General features: G+C 40.3%; 1 protein-coding gene across 2 annotated transcripts in view; it reads right to left on the bottom strand.

Annotated features, from left to right (window-relative positions):
* Window positions 1–21,723, bottom strand: part of RUSC2 (RUN and SH3 domain containing 2) — a 1,272,067-nt gene that overhangs the window by 426,580 nt on the left and 823,764 nt on the right. For both annotated transcript variants that reach the window (XM_044076729.1, XM_044076738.1), the window contains one exon: window positions 1,028–1,202. In XM_044076729.1, coding sequence (XP_043932664.1) covers window positions 1,028–1,202 — 175 coding nt within the window. The remainder of the gene's footprint in view (window positions 1–1,027; window positions 1,203–21,723) is intronic.

Genomic DNA, 21,723 nt, shown 5'->3' with positions numbered 1-21,723 from the left:
TTTGAGAGACGACACATGCACTACAGATGACAGATACTACCTTTTAGGGATACTGCTATGTTTAACAACTCAAAAAAGGAAACAATTTCTATGTTAAGATATGGCAACAAACTGTTACAAAAGCATTACAAAATGTGTGTGTGTGTGTGTGTGTGTGTGTGTGTGTGTGTGTGTGTGTGTGTGTGTGTGTGTGTGTGTGTGTTGGGGGGGACTCCATGTATAGTCCTCATATACCTGAAGTAGGATTCCACACAACACATCAAAGTGAAAATGCCAATGTTCTCATTCTAATACTGTGCTTCAGTCACTTAGTCAAGCTGAAATTCATTTTCACAAAATGTGCCAGATGACACTTGCTGATTCAAACAGTACAACATTTTCAATAAATCTCCTGTGAAAAAGTAAAGAATTAACATATTAACAGTTTATAGAAGCAGCACTGCCACTTCTGAAACTACACTTTTAGTTAAAACATACAGTAAACTACTGCTTCTATTATAATAAACCAGGTTTAGTCTTGGTGCATGCGTACCCATTTATATCGGGTCTATATTATAAGCTCGACCGCTTAGCCTGTCGAACGCCGAAACATTGACAGCTTAACAATGAAAGCTTAAAATCGCGAACGGCCACTTACTCAAATGTTTTCATCGGGAAAGAATCTGCTTGGCCGTTATTGGAAATTTGCCCTTTCCCCAATGTACAGCAATCTCGGAGTTGGTATATTTAGTTAGAGAGGTGTGGGGGGTGAAGCCTCCCACTTTGTTAGGGTTTGGAAGTTTATTTTAATTTGCGATGGCCAAGTGAATTTTTCCCGATAAAAAAAATTGTGTACGTAGCCATTCGTGATGTTAAGCTTTCGCCGTTTAACTGTCAACATTTCGGTGTTCGACAAGCTAAGTGGTCAAGATTCTAATATAGACCCGTTACATCAACGTATTATCAATGCAATTTAGAAAGTCTTGAAAAGTGAACTGTTCCCTATAGTCTTAACATGAAAACATTGCTCTGCATGAATTGTTCATACCAAGTTGGGTAGATGCCTCCACTACACTCCAAGGTACATTCTTCCGCTGACCAATGATCATATCCAATACATAAGACTTAAGGCCATCTGTTAAGATGTCTCTGATTGCTGGGCACAGGTATTTCAAGATGAGGTGCCCCACATTTGGACTCACAGAACTGTTTCCAAGCTTTGCCTATATAAACAAAGAAAAGAGACTGATATGCTGGTACTTGGATATCCATTAAAGATACAGTTCTCAATTAACTTCATATGTCTAGCACAACACAGCAGTACTCTATAAACCTCTGCTTTCAAAAATGTGATAACTGCATTTTGAATAAGATCTCCACATCTTTATGTGATATAATCCTATTTTACTAGAGTTATCATTCAGATGAACATCAATTGGCTTTAGCTGCTTGTTTCGGATCTGTAGAAGGCCACTAGGATATCATTACCACTGTGTATATTGCTCTTAAGTATTACGTTTTTTCTAAACACAAGCAGTACAATAAGGTATGGACTGGAAGGTTAGATATAACTAATGCACAGCCAATGGCATATCTGACAAAGGTCAATGTGCAAGTACAAGCAACCCACTTACAGCACATTATGTGCATCTACCCCCCCACCCACCCACCCCAAGTGTCTTAGTGTGTTACAGAATGGATAGCTCACACATTTTCAATTTAAATTAAACAGCTGAAATAAGACAAAATTAAAATGGTTCACACAAAAAGAATTACTGTAGCTCTTACGTCTGTGTGTATATATGTGTATGCATGTGCACATGCTTTTTGCTAAAGATAGCACATTGTGACTTGCATTAAGACAAATGTAAAGAAACACACTGTGTTCTGCTAGGAAAGTGACTTTTACATGAAGAGGTAGAAAGTCCTCCTGAGTTGATAAAAACAGATATTAACTTGATTCTGAAAAATGACAGATGTGTCCTATATGAGGCACTGCAAAATGGGTAAACTGCCAGGTCTGGGAACAAAATATTTAAAACTAACAAACTGTAAGGTTATCTTTGTAAAAAATGAATGTAAGCTTACAACTTCATTAGTTTTTTTTTCTCCATGTCCAACATGGCTACGTTATGAATTAACCTTATGTGCTAGAGTGTAAACAATCTCAGTTTCTGTTCAAAAGGCAACCTCATGTAGACAAGAGTAGTCACAATAACACATGAGCTTTAAAGGGACTTTTTTCTAGTGAGTAAGGGCTAAGATCTCCAACTTGAAAGTCTTACATTGGCAGAATTCATCAAAGATCTATAACTTCTGCACTCAGGGTACAAACACTTTCTCAAATGGTGCATGCCATAATGTCAGTGTCTCAAGTAAAAATGATTCATGTGACACAAAACTATCCAGTTCTTTCATTACAAAGTACTGGTAAGCTAAGTCTAACATTAAAAAAGAAAAAAAAACCTCAGAGATGTAAAACTATAAACCTGTACCTAAATACGGGGGGCAGAAAATATGAAGTGGATGAGGGCACCAGTCAAACAAAAATGAAACAGAAGAACAGTAACCATCCACTGCAAAAGACCCTCTCAAAAATAAGCAGATATGTAATACTGTACTGAAGAGGCACAGTGACATAGCAGATAGCATTGTCACCTCACAGCAAGAAGTTCCCAGGTTCGATTCTCAGCTGAGGTGCCTTCTGTGCGGAGTTTGCATGTCCTCCCTGTGTCTGTGTGGGTTTCCTCTGGGTGCTCCAGTTTCTTCCCACATTCCAAAGACATGCACTAGGTTGAATGGACACAATAAACTGGCTACAGGTATGAGTGTGTGTGTGTGTGTGTGTGTGTGTGTGTGTGTGTGTGTGTGTGTGTGTGTGTGTGTGTGTGTGTGTGTGTGTGTGAATGCGGTGTGGAAGAGCTACTGCAGCAGGACTAGCCACCTGGTATGTAAACCTTTGACTGTCACTGTTGAAGTGACACCCAGACCCTATGTGCATAACTGGGTAAAAGGGTTGTAGATGGATGTAATCATGTACTCTGAGGGATCTTATGCAGTTGGTGGCAGGCAGAATCCAAAGCTGTAACTATGTATATTCTGTATTTTTTTTTAAATTTTATTTTACTTAAATTTCAGATGTGTTCAGTGCAGATAGCTATGCTATGGCTATTTGATTTTCTGTACACACCTTTACTACATACTTCTGAATGGATCTCAACTTCAGCAGGTAAGATTCTATTGGCCCTCCTGTGCTGGCTACAGGAGTCAGTCTGCTAATACTGGCTTGTTTGGCCTGTCTGGTCCCAGTTTCAATTCTGAAGTGATTTTAGTTACTGTCTGGGCATTTCTTTGTCAGCCACATGGTGAAATGTACTCAGAAATTTTTTTGATGTCATAGTTTGGCACATGTAAGCTGAATCTCCTCATCAGCCCTTAGATGAGATACGTTTTCCTTTGACCTTCTCCAAGACTCTGACATTCAACACCAGGTCCATATCGAATAAGCATGGACAGATATCACATTTTCTCTAAATTGTGGACCTGGAGTTTACAAATGAAACTTGGGTAAAAGAAAATTATAAAATGCAGCTAGACATAGTATTCCATCCAGGGTGTCTGCTATTCAGAGCTCTAGTCAAGGAAATACAGGCAGTGTGGTGGCAAACACTATATACAAGAAGGATCTGCGGCAGAACTTCTAGCTCTTCAAAAATGTCATGGACGCAATGCACTGTAGATCTCACCTAATTTATTGTTTACTTGGTTGACACAAACATTTTTATAGAGATGAAAGCCAGTCTCACACCCAGTCTTGGATTTTCCAAAGTAGATTATCCAGGATGACTTGAGAGCCTATGTCAATGGCAAGTCCAACCTAGATCCTGAATAATTTGGGCTTTACTGAGATTGTTACTTTACTGACTCATGTAAGATGGACATTCACAGCATTTTATATTTCAAAAGAGGTAGTTACCTTTGGACTGGTGGTGCAGTCAGTTTTTTGGATTTATATTATCTATTTGCTTCTGGTTTTCCCACTACATTTGCCACGTGATGCTAAGTTGGTTTAGTGTAGGGACTTTAGGAATGTTACTTATAGCATTTTGCCCCCTTACTGGACCAAGAAGAGAGTGCTAATTAAAAAAACTCCTAGTTGTGCCATATAGTATAACTGTTACTTAGACCTTGAATATTGCTTCTCTATAATATGCATGTCATTGCCCGATGTGGCCAGGAAGCACTGGTTAGATCAGGAGTTCTGCAAGCTATGGATGCAAAAGCACTATTCAGAACACATCTAGAGGAGGCTGCACATTCCACAGGACAAGCACAAACTGGACAGCCATTATACCATGTACCAGTCACAGATCTCACTTAATAAAGTGATGTTTTGTTTACTGACAACTCTTCTGAATGTTGACTTTCTGTGAATTGGTTTCAGGCCCTATTAATATGTATGAATCCTACCTGGCGTCCCTTGCTCCAGCTAACTTCCAGGATAAGTTGTCTTTACTGTAATAACTGGAGGGGTTCCATGTAATTTATAACATACATTAATAATCCTCATTCTTATACTGTCTTAATTACATGGATACTGCCACCCCCATAGTGCCTTTTTTAGGCAAGGCTCAAATTCTAAACCTACCACCCTAGAACACCAAAAAGGAAAAAAACTAAGGGTAATGCTGCTCAATGCCAGAAGTCTCAACCTCAAGATGCACGCACTCGAGGCCCTTCTCAATATGGAGAACATCGATGTCTGTGCTGTGACAGAAACCTGGTTCAAGGCTCCTGAGAGCACCCCAGCACTAACAGGTTTCACCTCATATCATGCGTTCCGGCCCCAAAATCCGAACAACACCAAGAAAGGAGGGGGGGGTGTCCATATTCATAAAGGACACCCACACCTCAAGGTTGGTGGCAACGCACGATGCATCGGAGACCATCCAGGTGAAATTAACCATAGGCAAGACTGCTCTGCAATTTGTAGCATGTTACAGGCCACCCTCTCAAACTCAGGAACCTCACATGGCCTTCCTGAAAACATTGGAGGGGATAAATGTATCTCCAAATACCATCATACTAGGTGACTTCAACTACCCTAATATAGACTGGGAACACTACTCAAGCCCAAACACTCTAACCCAAAGATTCCTGGAGTTCATAAACTCAAATGCCATGGAACAACTAGTCACCATCCCCACAAGAGGAGAAAACATACTTGATCTCATCATCACGAACATGGGATCAAAATGTTCAACACCAGAAGTATACCCCTCATTGGTGAGATCAGATCATAAACTAATCTCGCTGGAGGTCCGCATCCCGCCCCCACCTGAAACAAAAAAGACCACAGTGAAAAACTTCTCAAAAGCTGACTTCACACTTCTAAAAACTAGTGTGGTCTCCTTTAAGGCCCCTGAGCCAGTGGTAAACATTACTCAAACCGCTGAATCACTTACAAATGCCTTCTACCAGCACCTACAGGACTGCATGGATCAGGCAATCCCAAACAAAACTAAGACTCTCTGTACCAAAGGCAAGCGTCCAGTCTGGTGGACCCCAGCCATAAACAAGCTCTACAACAAAAGGAGGAAGATACTACAAGATAGAGCAAAATCCTTGAAAGGTAAGACACCTTTGATCATCATAAGTAAAAAACTAAGAGCCCTCATAAAATCATCCAAGGCAAATTTTGAGAGAAAAATCGCCAAGGACTCAAAAGACAATCATAAGGCCTTCTTTAGCTATGTTAGAAACCTAGGAGGAAACTCCCAGATATGCTCAGAATTAGTTCAAAATAATGTGAAAATTACTGAACCTACACACATTGCCAACATACTGGCTGACAGGTTCAGTGCAAACTTCTGGCCCCTCCCCCCCAAAAGGAGAGATATCTATACCAGAGGATTGTAGCCCCCCAAACATCTCCAACGCCCAGGTGAGAACTGCTCTCACTAAGGCAAAAAACACAGCATCCATGAGACCGGATGGTGTCCCCGGCTGTGTGCTTCACGAACTCAACGAGGAATTAAACCCACAGTTAGGACAGCTGTTTAATCTTAGCCTCACCTCAGGATACGTACCCAAGGAGTGGCGCACGGCGACTGTGGTCCCACTTCATAAGGGCGGTGCCTCCACCGACCCTGGAAATTACCGTCCATTAGCTTGACAAGCCTTATCTGCAAAGCCATGGAGAGGATCATAATGGAACTCATAAATAAAGACATAGGGAACTTGCAGACTTTGGATCCAACCCAATTTGGCTTTGTCAAAGGCAGATCCTGCCTCTTAAACTTGGTTGACTTTTTCGAGACAGTCACCAAGGCCATTGATGAGGGAAAGGCAGTCCATACAGCCTACCTCGACCTGGCAAAGGCCTTCGACACAATACCCCACTCAGGTATCATCGAAAAACTCATCAGCCTGAATGTAAACCCATACATCACAAGATGGGTCGCAAACTGGCTAAGTGACAGAACCCACAGGGTCAGAGTTGCTGGAGCCATGTCAGACTCAAAGCCTGTCACAAGTGGTGTTCCACAGGGCTCAGTCCTGGGTCCACTCTTGTTCGGCATCTACTTTTCTGAAGTACAAGCAAACACAGGAGGGTTATGGCTGACAAAGTTTGCAGATGACTGCAAACTGGGCGCCATAGTCGAAAAAACATCTGACACAGATATCCTTCAGAAGGGCCTCACAGAAACGGAAAACTGGTGCCAGAGCCATGGCCTAAAGTTAAATGCCAAGAAATGCATAGTCATACCCTTCGGGAAAAACAATGTTACCCCTAGCTACCATATAGGTGGCAATCCACTGAGCACAGAAGAAATCATCAGGGATCTGGGGACCCAGGTTGACAGTAGCCTTTCGTTTGACACTCACGTTGCTAAAGTAGTTAGGAAAACCTTCTATATTGCCCACCTGATCATGAAGGGATTCACATCCAGATCAAGGGAGGTCATCGTCCCCCTGTACTCATCTCTCATTAGACCTATGATTGAGTACAATGCCCCATTCGGAATGTATCTGACCCGACACCTGCTGCAGCTTGAAAGGCCCCAAAAGTTCCTCATCAAAAGGATAAAGGGTCTCAAAAATATGTCTTATGCAGCCCGACTGAAAGAACTCCAGCTTTATTCAGTCTCATACCTCTTGCTCAGAGGTGACCTGTGCCTGACATATAAGGCCATGTCAAACCCAGATTTGATGAATATGCTTCACCTCAAAAAATCTAGATCCCTCAGAACTACAAGGGTGGGAGACCTAAACCTTGACACAGTTATAAATAGAATGTGCTGGAGGGACAGATTCATCACCCAGAGACTCCCTATGCTGTGGAACAAAATCCCGGTACATGTGAGGCAGAGCACCTCGCTGGCCTTGTTCAAGAGGAATCTTGACCAATGGATGGGAGATCGCAGATATACCCCAGGGATTACTTCAGTGTCACTGCTTGACAGAGGCACAGCAAAATAATAGGCATAGTTTTTATTCAAACTAAAGGGGTGGCGAAAGCCACATAACTATGGGCTAGGCTTATAAATGCCCTTGGGCAGATAGCCTAGTATGAACCTATGAACCATGTTTTAATACAGAAAAGTGCTTCAGGTTAAATTTGCAACTCAACTCAAATGGCTGTGACTCTGACAGTTGGCATAGAGTTTAAGGTTGTGAGTTGTAGTTTCTGAGGTACAAGGTCTGATCCCAACAGCCCTCACTTGCTGAATGTGTGACCTTGAGCAAATCACTTAACCAGACACTGCTTTGGGGGCAACTTTGAACTTGGGCTAGGCTCCTCAATGATCCCTTGGACTACAAGCCTGGCAACTACCTATGAATAAATTAAATTTGCTTTTCCAAAAGAAAAAAAAAAGCAGTTAACATGGATTTCATGTAAGAATTTGATGTACCTATTTATGTATTAATGTAGTCTTACAAAATATAATTAAAAGCAGTATAAAAATAACTTCCATTCTTAAGAAGCCATCTTTGGCTTTGCCTTGAAGAATTCTGTTCTAGCTCTAATCTTCCATCTTTGGACAAGGTTACTGTGAAAGTAGAATATTTTCAGCTGTACTTCTGTCTTACATGCCATAATCCCTTGATCCATAACCGTCTTGTTTTAGGTTCGAACACAGTACTCTGACTATTCTTGTTAGTTCAGTTAGTGATAATCTTTGATACTGCTGACCAGATGATCTTATGAACACATCTTTCCACCCAGTGTGGCCTATGGTTCTTGACTGGCCTGCCCTCTTCTTCTTAGGTCACTCTCAAAGCATTATCTGCTGGAGTATGGAATATCACATGGCTCTACTTGCCGCATGCATTACTGCTCACAGAGTATATAGCACCATTAAAGCAGGTCACACAAGGTAGAGGTATTCAACAGCACAGCTATCCATATAATATTCAACTGTACCTTCTCTATTTCAAAGATTCACAGATATTCCATGTCATGGAGTCTCATTGACTATTCTCACCTTGCCAGCACTCTCCCTCAGGCAGCACCTCCTTTCTCCAGGAAGACCATACCGGTCAAACTTGGAGTAAATTTGTGGCTACTCATCCAGTCTTTTATTTTATCTTTAAAGGAAGATAAAAAAGTTACACTGCTTAACATGCAGGAGAAGTTTATTCTAAATGTTTGGGAGGCACTGAATTCTAAACCTACCCCTCCACTGTGTTTTATTTACCTGTTATTGAAGGTTTAGGTTCCTTGTTCTAGTACTAGAGATATTGAACTTGCAAAGAAACAGGAGGCCCAGGATAATCGGGTCTTTAATGACATGGTAAGCAAGACAGATAGCTCTCCTATAAAGTCTGTAAGACACTGAATACAGGGATATGGCTTCAGATTCTCATGGTAACTCAGAGAATTTAGTCCTGTGATCTTTTTGGTTAGGAACTTTTGGGGTCTTTGTAACTGTCTAATGTATTTAGAGAGATACATCCCAGAGGGGAGATGTACAATAATTGGCCTGATCGATGCTAATTATAAGGGAGTGATTACTTCTTTTAATCCTGATACTATTCCTTTGGCAATTACATAGGCTAAATAAAACATTTTCTTGACAATCATTGTTACATGATGGTCAAAAATAAGGGAGCTATTAACCTAAGTTGATAGGTCCCTAACTACATTTTCATTTTGTAATAGTGTGTTGTCTAGATAGTAATATGAGGAGATGGGGGTTGTCCACCAAAAGTGATTTTTATCATTTAGGCTGAGCCTAACGTAGTACACCGAGAGATTACTAGGGACAGTTCATTCTATTAAGTTTGGGTGTCAAAGGATGACTTGAGAACAATTACTACTTTGGAACTGTTTGCAAATTTTGTTAGCCAGAGGTCTTTGCTCTTTGATTTAAGATCTGAGAAGTAAATGCCAAAAAGGAAATGGCCCAGCACTGATCGCTGAAGGACACTGCTAGTCATTTTCATACTTTCTGATGATGCAATGACAACTGCAACTCGCACTGTGTAGGTTCCATGTTTCAGCCACTTTGCTATCAATTTTACCACATATGGGTCAATTTTTAAATCATTTAGCATTTACATGATGCCAGCATGGACAATGGTGTCAAATGCTGTAGCCAGGTCAAGATACACCACTTACACTGTCCTGTATGGCCACTGTAACCATTTCAAAAAATGTTTCAGATTAAATAGACAGGACAGGCTCTATCCTTCTCAAAAAACAAAGTGTCGAGGGTCAAACCTAAGGCCAATGTCAATTGCCTCTGGTTGACTAAATTTGCAGAAGATTACAAATTAGGAGCTGGCATTGAATCTCACACTGACACAAATGTTCTCCAGGAAGGGCTGACATGGACTAAAACTAAACGTCAAGAAATGCATAACAGTATCCTTCAGGAAGTCATCCACCATTGTTACCTATCATATTGACAACACAACCTTTAGAGTTGACCAGCAGTTAGGGATTTGGGGACACACACAGACAGTAATCTAGTCTTTGACCATCACATGCCTACAGTAATGAAGAAATCATTCTATGCTGCGCAACTTATAAACAAAGGTATTGCACTAGGTCCAAGAAAGTCATTGTTCCACTGTATTTGGCATTCATCAAACCTATCATTGAGTACAATGCCCCCTTTGGTATGTACCTAGCCAGGGATATCCAACAACTGGAACGTCCACAGAGGTTCCTCACTAAAAGAATACAGGACGTAAGTAACATGTCCTATGAAGAACACCTCAAGGTCCTATCCGTGTAATCTGTCTCCTACAGGCTGCTGAGGGGAGATCTATGCCTAACATACAAACCCCACTCTGACGGACCTCCTGCACATCTGCAAAATAAAGAGCACCAGAATTACCCATTCTAAACACTTAAACCTTGCCTGTGATATAAATAGAACCTGCTAGAGAGACCGGTATGTATCCCAGAAACTGCCAAGTCTCTGGAATAGGCTACCCATCCATGTAAACCAGAGTTCCTCCCTAACCAAATTCAATTGTAACTTGGACAATTAGATAGGGAACAGGAATTTCATCCCTGGTTTGGCATGTATGTCTCTAATTGACACAGACAGTCTGTAAATGGTTCATCTCTCAGGCCTCTGCTTGTAAATGTTTCATCTCCCAAGCCCCTTCTCACACTTATCAAGGGTACAAGAACTTGTCAGAGATTTGGGATGCATGGTTAGGCTTAGCCTTAAAAAGGCCCCTGTGGTTGTTAGCCTAGTAAACACCTATGAACATGATTGTAGATATCACAGCTTATGAGGTCCATTGCTTTGCAGATGAAGCTTGTAAGGCTTAATGGTCTGTAATTAACCAAGTTGGTTGTAAAGCCACCCATATTAAGGGGTATCACCACTGCTGTGTGTCACTCACTGCACACCAACAGCTAAACATAATTTAAACAGTTTGATAAGTGTGTCCTACAAGGGCATGTTTAATACTATTAAGCAATAAGGTATACTGTCAGTTCTCATGGAGGAAGTATTTTTGGGTTTGGTTAGCACTTTCAGTAAATGATCTTTTGAGATAATTGGGGAGTAAGGGATTCAGATATTCTGGGGACTTGAACAGATGTCACAGGAGCAAAGCTGTTAATAAATGTGTTTGCAATGAAACTGGCAAAGTCATTTGGGTCAGAATAGGAGGCTCCATTATGAATACACTCTAAGCAATGTAGAATATTGCATTTTTTCCAATATAGCTAAAAAAAGAGTTATAATTATCTTTGGCTTCAGAAGCCAGTTTAAGTTTATGGTTTCCTTCACTGGACCTGACAGAGGTCTTCATTGGTTTTTGTAATGCTTTTGGTATTATGCTTGAGAAGATGGGGTTTTGGATGTACTAAATAATTCAAGAGGAATCTTTTTTTTGTTGTTGTTGTATAGTTTATTTATGGCAGTGGACCACCAGGGTTGGGTTGCTTTTGAATTTACTGTGATACTTGTTTCTGGTAGAGATTTCTAGCTCTATGCATTTTTCTAAATTGGTTTAGCATCTTTTAGTGAATCTTACTGCTGTATTAAGGTCTGGGAAGAAGCAGTCATAAGTAAATTTTGATATTTCATCACATAGTACATTTATTTTTATTTATTTATTTTACATTTGTTGACCGGGATAGTCCAACTGGATGCATGTCCATTTTCAGCGGAGGCCCGGGGAGAAAAGCTCCAAGGGTAAGCAGATACAGCATTACATAATACCAGCATTACATATTACAAACAGACTATTTACAGAGATTACATAAGTAAGCAAGTTAAACAAGTTCCACAGGTTACAGTTAATCTTGAGCACAAGCCAGGATTAAATTAAATTACAAAGTAAACTGGTTAACAGATTTTTACACATTCTAGAGAGAGTTAGCCAGGCTTGATACATTGACATAGCCAGTTAAGTGACAAATGTTGTTTGAGTCTAGTTTTAAATAAGGTTAGCGTGTCTTCAATCCTAAAATTCAGTCGGGTTTGATGTTGGAGCTTTTGGGAGTTTAAAGGAGATGGTCTCGTGTTTGGTCAGACTTCACTGTGGAAGGAGATACAAAAGGAGTAGTGCAAGAGGTGGCTATGTTGGTAAGAACTGGGTCAAGAAGGCTGGGTTCTCTACTAGATTTATTTACTAGTCAGTCAAGGGAATTTTATTCTGTCTAGGATGTTTTGGGCATATCCTACATTGGAGGTGCAGGTGGCACAGTTTATTCAAGGGTAGTTAAAGTCACACAAAATAAGAGAGAATTTGGTGATAGTTTCTGCTAAAATTTCTCAAGATTAAGTGGCCTGAACTTGCCATGTTGCAAGAAGGCCATGATTTTTTCCTCAGATGGATGAATTTATTTACACTATGATGACTAGGTTAGTCCCATTAGGCCAATGGCCTTTTTTCAGGGCAAAGCAGGAGTGGCATTCATGCTGACTGGGAGAAACTTGGCCAGGGCGCTGGGAAACTTCCCCTCCTTTTTTGGTAAATGCCATAAGATCTTTTATATCCACCTGAGATCCTACCAACTCAGGCAGATGGGGTCTCAGTTTAAAGTCTCATCTGAAGGATGGTTCATAGGTAAGTATTATGCTAATGGCTACAAGTGCCCTTACAAGCCTAGCCAAGCTTCCCAAATGTATTCAGCAACTTTTTGGTGCCCTAAAGGTTATTTTTAGGGGTATATTTTAATGGTTATATGCAAGTTACATTATGATTGGTTAAGTATTTACAGCTTGCCTTTGTCCAGTGGAGGCATAGGTGCCAGATCGGGTCTATATCACTTCGTCGAAACGGCAGAAGTTCGAACACCATATGTTTGAATTTCTAATGTAAAATCATCGAAGGCTTAGAACAGCGATTTTTTTTCCCAGGGAAAAAAATTGCTGTTCCAAGAAACACACACACAACACAAGCACACCAAAAAAACAGCAATCCACACACATACACTTAAAATCCTACATCTAACCCTACATACACTACTATCTATCCACTTACCTTAACACAAAGCCTAACCCTAAGGTCCATCACTATCATACACTCACCTGACCCGCGCCCTAACCCTAACTTACTTATCCCACCCTAACCCTAAAGTCTGTCACTATCGCACACCCACCTCACCTGCACCCTAACCCTACCTCACCTAACCGACGCCCTAATGTCCACACAATCGCACACTTACCTGAACCCGACCCGTAACTTTCCACCACAGTGCTGAAAATTGCAAAGCCACAGAAATGGCCCACCAAATTCTTTTCCTGGGAAAGAATTTGCTGTTCCGCGGCTTCGCGATAATCAGTTTTCAAACTTCACAGTTCAAACATATGGTGTTTGAACTGCTGAAGTTTTGACAAACTGATAGGAACCTGCCAGATCAGAGATGAATTTCCAATTTCCCATCCACTGGTCCAGTTTATGCCTGAATATGTTTAGGGAAGAACTTTGCTTCACCTGGTTGGGAAGCCTGTTACAGAGAGGAGGTATTCTCTGAGACACACATCTGTCCCTCTAACAAGTACGATTGCCACCCGTCCTGTTGTCAGCGGGACACTCACGGGTTGAGCCTTCTCATCCCGCTTCCCGCATTCACAGACAGTGGGATTTTAAAAGTCCCATTTTCCTCTTTTCACGCTCGCGAATTGCCGTTGCCATGGAAAAGCCGAAAATACTTCCGTTTTTTCCATGGCAATGCGGCTACTTCACCAACCCGGACCTGCAGTTAGAGGGATTCCCTGCTAGGCCTGGGTGGTGTAATTCAAGCAGTAATTGGCTGCAGGGATTGGAGGGGGTGGGGTTTCACCTAGGAGAGCCCAATAAAGGTCGCAACTGTAGAGCAGTTTTGTCTTAGTGCTCTACAGCTGCAAAGGAAATGAGGTCTGAAATTTCTAATCCCAGACAGCCAGCCAGCCAGCCAACAAAGAAGCCAGCCAACCAGCCAGCAAAGAAGCCAGTCAGCCAGCAAAGAAGCCAGCCTGCAAGGGAGTCTGCTAGCCAGCAAGAGAGCCTGCCAGCCAGCTCAGCCACTTGAGCAGACAGAGCCAGTCATCCAACTAGCCATTCCAGCAGGAAGGAAGCAAGCTAGCCCAGGAAAAACTGTGAAGGTGGTAAGTACATAACATAGTATTTTGTGGCTTTAGTTATTTAAAATGGGAATATTGTGCTTTATTTAAGTTTTTAATGTTTAGAGGTAGATGGGGGTGCAGTACGCAGTATTTAAATCTGTGCAGTGGTTATTTTGAGATTTTTGAGTAGTAGTTTTTAAAGGTATAAAACCTGTATGAATGTGTAATTGTTATTGTTCTTGGGGGTACGATTTGGAAGCATTAATTTTAAAAGGCTGAACTGTGTGTATAGAAGTTTTGATTATTTCTGGTGGGGGGGGCAGTGAAATATAAATTTTGTGTAATGTATTTCTATTGTCGTAGCTTTTTCTGGGTATTTTCTGTTTGCAGATAGAAAATGTTTGAACATAGTTTGCACTTTTTTGTGTGGAAATGTGTGCAATTTTAATGCTGTTTTCAGGAAGTTAGGATATACTGTTTGGGTAATTTTCCTGTTAGTTCTTGCAAGTCAATGTGTATGTGGTACAAGTCTACCTTTTGAGGGGGAATGTTAACAGTTAATGTAGTGCATTTATTATGTTGCCAACTTGCTGAAGCTGTTTCAAGATTGTTTTCATTTATACTTGTAAATGTGTGCATTTCATTTTTTATGCATTTTTAATAAGGTTAAAATGTCCTGCTTTGCTTGTAATGTGAATATGGGTATGCTGCTTTTACTTGGGCCTGTTTATTGCATCGCTGTGCTGGGTAAATTACTCTTAATTGCTATGTTTTGAGGTAAAAGGAGCCCATGGAGTCTGCTGTACATTGTAGTTTATTTTACTTCTCTTGCAAGAAGCATTTTTAAAAGGTAAAATGTTTACTGACTTTTTTCCTGTTTATTTCTTTTTTTTTTTGTGGATGCATGCTCAGAAGTTAATGCAGTGTATTTGAGATTGTGCTAAACCATGTCGTTACAGGGTAGTTAGCTTTTATAAGTAGCAAAGTTTGTATTTTGTGTTTTAGTGATGTCTTCAATAAACTTGCAGTGTACTGTTTTCATTATAATCTGATTACGACCAGTGCTGCTGTTGGGCATGCTCATTAACAGATCATTGCGCTGTGAAAATTAGTGCCATACATTTCTTTTAACTGCTGTGGTCAAAAGCTAAATCAGGTCTATGGTATCCACTGTGCATTCTCATTCATTTTAGTGTTTTTTTTTTGGTTCAGTGAATGTGGTTAACTTTTTTTTCTTGAGGGGTGGGGTGAGGTGGGCATGTTTGGTGGTAAAAATAATGCATTTCATTTTCTACAAGCTGTGTTAATGTTAGTTTTCAATGGCCAAAATGTCCCCTACATTACTTCATTTACTATTTGACCTTTTTCAAACTGTTTGTAATAACTCTTTTCTGCTCCATTCCTCAGTTCTTTTGCATGCCAATGTTTTTCGAGCCAGTTCTTTTGAGTGCCAATGTTTTTTAAGCCAGTTTTTTCAAGTGCCACTGTTTTTCAAGCCATTTTTTGGAGTGTCACTGTTTTTCAAGCCATTTTTTTCGCCGTGCCAATGTTTTTCAAGCCAGTTCTTTCAAGTGCCAATGTTTTTCAAGCCAGTTCTTTCACATGCCAATGTTTTTCAAGCCAGTTCTTTCAAGTGCCAATGTTTTTTAAGCCAGTTCATTCGCATGCCAATGTTTTTAAGCCAGTTCTTTTGCGTGCCAATGTTTTTCGAGCCAGTTCTTTTGCATGCCAATGTTTTTTGAGCCAGTTCTTTTGCGTGCCAATGTTTTTCAAGCCAGTTCTTTTGCGTGCCAATGTTTTTCGAGCCAGTTCTTTTGCATGCCACTGTTTTTCGAGCCAGTTCTTTCGTGTGCCAAGGTTTTTTGAGCCAGTTCATTTGTGCTGTGCACCAATATGTTACTGCACCCTACTAACACAGTTTTGGTAAATATGTTGCATATCAGGCAGCAGTATGTTACTGCACCCACTAACACAGTTTTGGTAAACATGTTGCATATCAGGTAAGTACAGATTCAAGCATGAAGAGAGCAGCAGCTTCATCACAGTCAGCCAGTAACAAGAGAATGTGCAAGTGGTAGGATGTTTGGAAAACAGAATTCGACTGGATCAAGAGATGCAGTGATGTCAAAGCATTCTGCACGTACTGCAAGAGAGAATTTCTAGTGATCCACGGTGGAAGAAACAATGTCGCACGACATGAGGCAACTGAACAACATAAGACTGCTATTCTTCAAGCTAAATCCAGTCACCTGATGACAAAGTGGGCAAGGAACGCAAACCTTGAGGGACCAGAACTTAGGATCATTGCAGCAGAAGCCTTTGAGGTGTTCCATACTGTAAGCACAATATTACCTATAACAGCTTGGACTGTGCAGTAAAGCTGGCCAGCCAGTTGTACAGTGACTCGGACACTGCAAAGAAACTATCTTGTGCAAGAACCAAGGCTAAAGCCATAGTCAAAAATGTTTTGGGACCGCACTCATTGAAAAGCCTCCTGCATGACCTTCAAAAACCATCATATGCAATTTCATCAGATGCTTCCAACAAGGGGGAACATAAAATTATTTCCACTTGTTGTGAGGTATTTTTCTAAAGAAGAAGGGGTGGTGAATGGCCTTTTCGACCTCTATGAAGGCCCTGATGAATCTGCACAGGCTATTTCACAGCAAATTTCCAACATTGTGGAAAGGCACTCCTTGCCCTGGAACAGCATTTCAGCTTATAGGGCTGATAATGCCAGTGTGAACTATGGGAAGAAATCTGGTGTGTATACCAGATTAAAAGAAAAGTGTCCATCACTCCAGAAGGCTAACTGTGTTGCCCACATCATTCACAATGCAGCCAAAAAAGCTGCAGCATAACTACCGTACGATGTGGAAGTATTTGTAATGAAACTTTTCAGCCACTTCTCAGGTTCTGCCACAAGGACCAGAGACTTGAAAGACTTCTTTGAGTTTCGTGGCATGGAATTTGAGAGTCTGTTAAGACATGTGCTAACAAGGTGGTTGTCACTACTCCCAGCCATTGAAAGAGTAGTGGAAAATTTCCCAGTGCTTCAGTCCTATTTTCTCTCCCAGGGAGAAGAGGAGATCCCCCCCCCCGGCAGATATGGCAGTACTTTTCAGCTAATGAGCATGGTGAAAATGAATCGCCTATGCTGCCCCAGTACTATATGCACTTTCTCTGTGCTGTTCTTGTTAATTTTAATGAACATATAAGTATATTAGAAAAATCAGCACTTACTGCCATGGCAACTTTTTGTGTAATGGTCTCTGAAGGAAAAACTGCAGGCAAGAGCTGAAGGTGTTTTCTTTGGAGGGAAACTTAGGGCACTTATGAGCACATTAGATAGCACTTCTGCTAACAAACTGAAAAGAGACTTCATTGTGTTCTTGGAGGCAGCAGTGAAATACCTGGAACAGTGGTTTGATTATACTGAAAGCAACTACTTGTTTACACTATCTAAATTATCTCTAAATGAGCCCTTTGCTTTCAGTGGCTTACTTAATGTGACCACTGCCCTGAGTCTGCAGGATGTAGATGAAGATTATCTTTTTAGGGACTACTTGGTAACTAGGCCCTTTCTCGAACAGTTATGTAACACAAGCTTGACCCCAGGAGAGAAGTGGCTGAAGCCTTTCAAAGAAAGGCCTGAACTGACTACACTATATCTGGTAATTGCTAGGGTTTTATCTATACCAATCTCAAACGCATTTACAGAAAGAGTTTTTTTCTTTGGTGAAAGGTAAATGGACAGATGTGCAAAACCAATGTAGTGTGGACTTGTTAAAAGCTGAAATAATGATGACTGTAAATTACCGGATGAAATGTTGTGACTTTTACTCAAATATTGTTTCAAATCAGGTCCTTCTTCGAGCCATAAAATCAAATTCAAAATATACTTTTAAAAAAAGTGATTTAGTGTACTAGTGTGCAGTATAAAGTACTAGGGTGCAGTTTGTAATTTTGCATTTTTCTTTGTTTAGCATTAATTTGCTAGTGTGCAGTATGTAGTATTAGGGTACAGTATGTAGTTTTGTGTTTTTTTCTTTGCTTTAGCTTTAATTGACAATAAAAAGTCTTAATTTTATACTTGGCTTGTATGTGGTATGTAGATTTTTTTAAGTTTTCTTTCTGAATAGTCATGGTTGGTTTATGAATTTTTTAACTTTTTAAACAAACAAGTGTCTGTTTAATGAGAAGTGTGTTTTTTATCCCTTTAAAGTTTATTTACTGTTACAACTGAGTAATGTGTGTTTTTGCAGTAATAGTTCACTTCATTTAAATGGTTTGAGTTTTCAGTATGCTGTAATGCCACAATGTTGTATCTATAACTGTAATTCTGCATCTCCTTTAACACCTCTGGTGATGTCGTGGTGGAGGTGTGGCCAGGGTCAGATTGGCCACACCCCTGTCATATTGACCACACCCCCATGTCCCACTTTGGCCTTGTTAAAAGGTGGCAACCCTACTAACAAGTCCTATTTATATCACAGGCAAGGTTTTAACTCTCTCTGGACAGGGGGGTTCTAATGCAAATTTTCTGTGGATATGCAAAAGGTCCATCAGAGTGGGATCCAAGGATTCTAGTCTTCCCTACTTAATGCAAGTGCAGAATTCCACAGCAAGAATTCTGATGGGATCCTGATTCTGTCAGATAATGCGTGTACTGTGGGGTGTCAGCCTGTCCCTACTTGAAGCAGGGCTAGAAGCCCACCATCAAAAATTCTGATGGGATTTTCTTGATTCAGTCAGATTATACCCATAGCCGGCCTTAGGCATAGGCCAACTAGGCGGCCGCCTAGGGCGCCACTGTAGTGGGGAGGCTTTTCCAGTATTTATTTGGTGAAGGTAGACTAGGATGGGGGCACCAGGTGGTGTGGTGGGGGGCGCCGTGGAGCCCTTTTGCCTAGGGCACCAGCTGACTTAAGGCCGCTCCTGATTATACCAGTACTGTGAGATGTGGGCTGGCTGCTAAAATCAGATCAATCATATTTTATTACTTTTCTTTTAAACTTCCAAGTTCTGCACTATATGTGTCCCATATATTTAAAAGAGCTACTGGTATGCTTTGATATGCTCAATTAGATCATTAGGAGGGGGCAGCTAGATTATAAATTATCTTGCAGATATGATGTTATAAATCCTCCCTCCATTTTGTGAAAAAACTACCTAATCCACTATATAGGCTTATGACTCCAAAACCCTTTGTCAAAGACCTCTCAAGTATGCTGATACTGGTATATAAAGTACTTAAAATATAATGGGTGTGGCCAGGCAAATACAAAGACACATCATTTTTAAGTTATATTTAACTAGTAACTGTAGTACATGTATGTTCTCCAGAAATAAGTACTCTCTAGGGTGGGGGCTTGCATTCTAGTTGCTGTGCTTTGATGTGTACATTTATGCAGAATTAAAAAAGAAATCCTTGCTGCATCTTTGAATTTTCTTGTGTGTTCTACTAAACAAATGAAAACATTGTTTTGCACAAATCAGACAATCATACATGAAACTAGTTTAATTACTGCATTACACTTGGCAAAATGTATATACCTCAGAAATAAGTATGCACAAAACAAGTTACATGATATATATTCAGTTACAGCCATGGCATGAAACATTGCTGCCGTCTACGCAATAAGCAGGTTAAATACTGTTCATTTACATCTACATTTACTTGCCTTCTCAAGACTGCACATTGTAGGGAATACAGGATGCTTTGCATTTAGTTCATACTACAGAGAAAAGACAGATGGAGAAAGTCCTCTAATCAATTACACTTATTTGGATATTAAGCAAAGAACACTTCCCCATACTCCAACTTATCTAGACAATATGGTCTCCTGGAATGGAAGCACAACACTGCCGACAATGAATGTTTTCCACAACTATAATGAATAACACTGCCACATTTAAAATGTTCCCTTAATTACATACCTGCAAGACCTGCCTGTTTGATTTTGGCTGTTCTTTGGACTGCAACCTTCTATTTTGTCTAGTTGGCCTATCACTGCCTTTTAATAACATCTACACTTCTTCCCATTCGCTGCTTATCGTCTGCTGCACTATGTGAGACACTCATGGTGGTGCTAAAACCTCTCATGAATACTACACATTCTATAGCAAGCCTGTGTGAGAAAGTAAAATCTCAGTTCCCTTTCCTGATCTTTTCCAGTAGCTCAAAGTCCTGGTTACTAATGGAAACATGACTATTAAAAAATACATTACTCTTTCTTCCAGGTGCCCAGGAAGTGTCTGAAAAATACAGTGTATCAACAAAAGCTCTGCTTCTGGGAAAAGCTAAAGAAGCCCAGAAAGCCTAAACCAACCTAAATAAAGCACACAAAGATAAAGGGAAATGCTAATATTTTGACAAAACACTACAATAAACTTCCAATCACAAGGCAAAACAGGGAAATAACAAAACACACTGACCTACTAAGGACAAATATCTGTATGTGGCAAACAACAAACTATACATAAAGACCACAGCATGAAAAACATATGCCATACCAGGAAAATGGAAAGAGGAATCTTGTCCTGAAACAATGATCCCATTATTCAAATATTTCAAACATCCATTGCTACAGTGAAAATAGTCACAAAATTGTACTATGCTCATCACAGGGATCACTGTTGAAGGGATTCATAACACAAACGGAAGAGTGCCAAGTAGGTTATCCTCAGCTCTTAGGAAAGGATGGAAAGTCTATAATACGCTTCATGAGACAGCCAAAGTAAATCTTTTACACCCTCTACAATGGACATCCCCAGATGTAATGCTTAGAAAATGTATAAATAAATGTCTGAAGGGAACCCTCACAAATAGTTTTTGCTTAATATTTAAAGAAAGTAGCAGTAACTTTTGAACAGGCAGAGAAATTTATATCCCTAGGGCTTTCTTGTATTTGTTATAACAAAATAAACCACAATATCCAAAGTTACGCAAATACTACTTTTCTATAAATGACTGACCTATTTATATTGCATAAATACATCTTTTACAAATGATACAAACAGCTGGTCAAACTGTCTTAATGGTTTAGTTCTCTGTGTAAATCAACAGTATGCAAAGTACAGTTGTGTAAGCAAAATGAAAGTTATGTACTTCCCATAACAATCTGTGTGGTCTGTTTGCATCATTCCTCAACTGATGGCTTATGGATCAGAATTAGGCTTCTTTTTCCAGATTTAGGATCCACATCTCAGGCTCCTACCCTTACCCATAACCCCCTCCTGTCCCCAACATTATCCCTTGAATCCTGCAAAGCCAGTATAATAATTATAAATATGTATTACCATAAAAAAGGTACCAGAAGACTGCATGGCACAGCAAAAGAAAATCTGCAGCGGAGTCACAAGATTAAGTAATGCTGTACTAATGGCAGCCCATACGGTCATACTGGAAGATAAAGGAAGAAAAAATTTCCATGAGACAGAAAAAGGGGAAAGGAGGGAGGGGAGTTGGGGAAGGATGGAAACAGACAACGCAGATCTATCATTATGTTAAGTACATAACTTTTGTATCTGATGTCTTTTTCATCTGTTCCGCAGCTGATGGAACAGAATCCCTAGTTGTTACTTAGTTCCACAGGTGGTCTCATGGAAAGATGTTCCAGAGGACAGCAGAACTGAAAGCTGCCCTATCACTGGAAAGCAAATCCAATTTGTAATGAGAAATGAAGATATGAACACTGACCCAGGTGGCAGCAGC

Source organism: Protopterus annectens, chromosome 1.part1, assembly GCF_019279795.1.
Source record: "Protopterus annectens isolate FY-2018-M chromosome 1.part1, PAN1.0, whole genome shotgun sequence".
NCBI classification, from domain to species: Eukaryota; Metazoa; Chordata; order Ceratodontiformes; family Protopteridae; genus Protopterus; species Protopterus annectens.
This window is presented reverse-complemented; position numbering and strand designations above follow the sequence as displayed.